The 2,765-nt window shown below is 44.5% G+C and overlaps 1 protein-coding gene across 1 annotated transcript; it reads right to left on the bottom strand.

Moving 5' to 3' along the window:
- Window positions 1–588: 588 nt before the first annotated feature.
- LOC123952013 (olfactory receptor 2F1-like) lies at window positions 589–1,530 on the bottom strand. The gene has a single exon (XM_046021218.1). The coding sequence runs from the start codon at window positions 1,528–1,530 to the stop codon at window positions 589–591; it is 942 nt and encodes a 313-aa protein (XP_045877174.1).
- Window positions 1,531–2,765: the final 1,235 nt, after the last annotated feature.

Below are 2,765 nucleotides of genomic sequence, written 5' to 3'. Positions count from 1 at the left end.
TCAGGGCTGTACGGATTATTACCGTGTCTTTGGCTCCATGTCCCTGCGTGACTTCCCCACCCTGCCGAGCTGGACTGGATCATGTGTGAGTCACATGGGTGACCTTTGCACCTCTGGCCCAATGCCTGTTCCATCCTTTGGGCACAGTGAATTTTGTAAATTACAGCTCCCACCTTCCCTCTCCTCATTGATTACAGAAAAGCTTAAAATTATAGTTGTAGATTTTTGAAGGAAATATACTGGCATAAGTTTTGTGCATTAACCTGACTTCTGATTTGATCTTCTTTTCTAATTTGTATATGCTGGGGTATCTTTTTTTTTTTTTCCTTCATTTAGTTTTCTGTAGTGTGTATGTATTTGTAAATTGTAATTCACATTTTTAGAACAAGTCAGGGACCAAAAATAGAGCCCAGGGATATAATCCATTTCCCTCTTACCTCAAACGATAGTGAGTGGAACAGACTGTGGTCCTCCTACCTGCTCCCTTACACCATGCACATGCACAGACAAATGCATGCATTATGCTGAGGACACACACTCCAAGATCTACAGTCTTCAGAGTGAGGCCTCTTAAGACAAAGTTGCATGCTAAAGTTTTGATTCAGAACTGCTCATCAGAACTCGACTCAGAGCAGCCTTCATCTCTTTGTTCCGTAAACTATAGATGAGTGGATTCAGCATGGGGGTCACCACACCATAGAAGAGCACTACCACCTTGTCCTGCTCAGCTGAGGTTGTGGAGTAGGGCTGCATGTAGGTAACCAGGGCCATCCCGTAAGACATGGAAACCACAGTGAGGTGGGAGGCACAGGTCCCGAAGGCTTTGCGGCGTCCCCCAGTAGAGTGGATCCGCAGAATGGCTGCCACAATGTAGGCATAGGACAGTGAGACCAGGCAGCAGGGCACCAGCAGCACCACCACACTGGAGGCCAATATGACCACCTGGTTGAGGGTGATGTCAATGCAGGCCAAGCGGACGAATGCCAGTGTCTCACAGGCCACATGGTTCAGCACGTGGTGTCCACAGGTGGGCAGGCACATGGTGACCACTGTCTCCACCACAGAATTCACCAGGCCTACAAACCAAGAGACAGCTGCCAGCCCAATGCAGCACCTTGGGCTCATCACTGCCACATAGCGCAAGGGGTCACAGATAGCCACGTAGCGGTCATAGGCCATAGCAGCCAGCAGCAAGAACTCGGTACCCCCCAGGGCCAGCGAGAAGAAGAGTTGGGTCCCACACCGGGTGAAGGAGATGGTCTTCTTTTCCATCAGGAAGTGTACCAGCATCTGGGGGACCCCGCTAGAGGTGTAGCAAATGTCCACCACCGAGAGGTTGCAGAGGAAGAAGTACATGGGCAGGTGCAGTTGTGCATCCAGTCCGATCAGGAGGATGATGAGCCCATTGCCCAGCAGGGTCAGCAGATAGACGGCCCCAAATAGGACAAACAGTCCAGCCTGGGTCTGCCTGTCACTGGAGAGCCCCAGGAGGACAAACTCACTTTCCCAGGTCAGATTGTCCCGCCTCATGGAGCAGGGGGTCAGGCTGCCAGGACAGGAGCAACGGCAGAGAGGGGTAAGTAAAGGTCTCACTTTGGGAGGAAGGGACAGCTGGACTCTCAACTAGATTGAGATTCTCAAGGACAAAGTCCCTGTTCTGGTCATCCTTTTGTGGCTAGGACCCAGCACGGTTATAATTATAGAGGAGGTAATCATTCACAGTACAAGGAAAGAGAAAAAAAAGTGGTAGAGAAAGGAAAGAGGGAAAGACAAAAAAGAAAGTTAAAAAACAAAGAAAAACTAAGGAAGACAGTTTGGACATCAGAAAAGGAGGGAAGTGGAAGATAGGGAAAAAAGGCAGATCTGGTTTGAAGCCAACATCTGTTTAGCCTCTGTGCATGCCAGGGCCTATGCTAGATATCAGATGCCTACCTGGGAACAAGAAAGATGGAAGCGTGAGTCCTGTTTTCTTGGTTCTTGTAATTTAATCAGGAACACCGAGATTAAATTAATAATTACAAAAATTAAGTATAATTGTACTGAGTGTTTTGAAAGAGAAGAACAAGGTTACTAGTTGTTTAATTAAATTTGTGGCTATAATTAAATTACCACTGGTTATGTCTTATTACTTCTCAATAATGTGCAATTTACATAGTAAGCTGCAGATATTTATTTAGATGCTTAAATAAATGATCAACAAAATAATGCAATGGGGGCTTTTGGAAACCAATGATCATATTACTACTGAATATGAACTGATTGAAATCCACTGATCTTTCAGAGGGAATGAATTTTCCTGTCTTAGCTAGGATTGTGTTGGATTATCTCCTTTCTAACATGTTCACCAGCCCACTATAAAAATAGAATTAAATGCCACCAGTTTTTCTTAATAGAATATAATCTCAAGGTGTATTTTCTGCTCTTAAAACAGTTAATAAATTAATTCATTTAGTAAAAATATTTGAGTCTATGAGGCACTATGCTTTCATCCAACTTGTAGCATATAATGCCTCTCAATGTTAGGAGCTTGTGTTTAGAAAATCAACAGTGCAACAGAATCAAATAAGAAATTTTAAAATAAAATCTGTGACTGTCAAATGAGACAGCCAAAGAAAGGACAAAAGGAATACATCAACATTAAGGAAACCAGAGTAGATCCACAGAATCAAGTACAATAGAACTGAAAAGCATAATCGGATTGAGATTTCTTCTGGCTGGTAATAGTGGCCTATGGAGAGCAGAGAACCCAGGAGGAGCAGGCCTCT

This window comes from Meles meles, chromosome 10 (assembly GCF_922984935.1).
Source record: "Meles meles chromosome 10, mMelMel3.1 paternal haplotype, whole genome shotgun sequence".
Taxonomy (NCBI): domain Eukaryota; kingdom Metazoa; phylum Chordata; class Mammalia; order Carnivora; family Mustelidae; genus Meles; species Meles meles.
This window is presented reverse-complemented; position numbering and strand designations above follow the sequence as displayed.

Coding starts and splice junctions, on each gene's coding strand:
- LOC123952013 (XM_046021218.1), bottom strand. CDS start 1,530: ATGAGGCGGGACAATCTGACCTGGGAAAGTGAGTTTGTCCTCCTGGGG.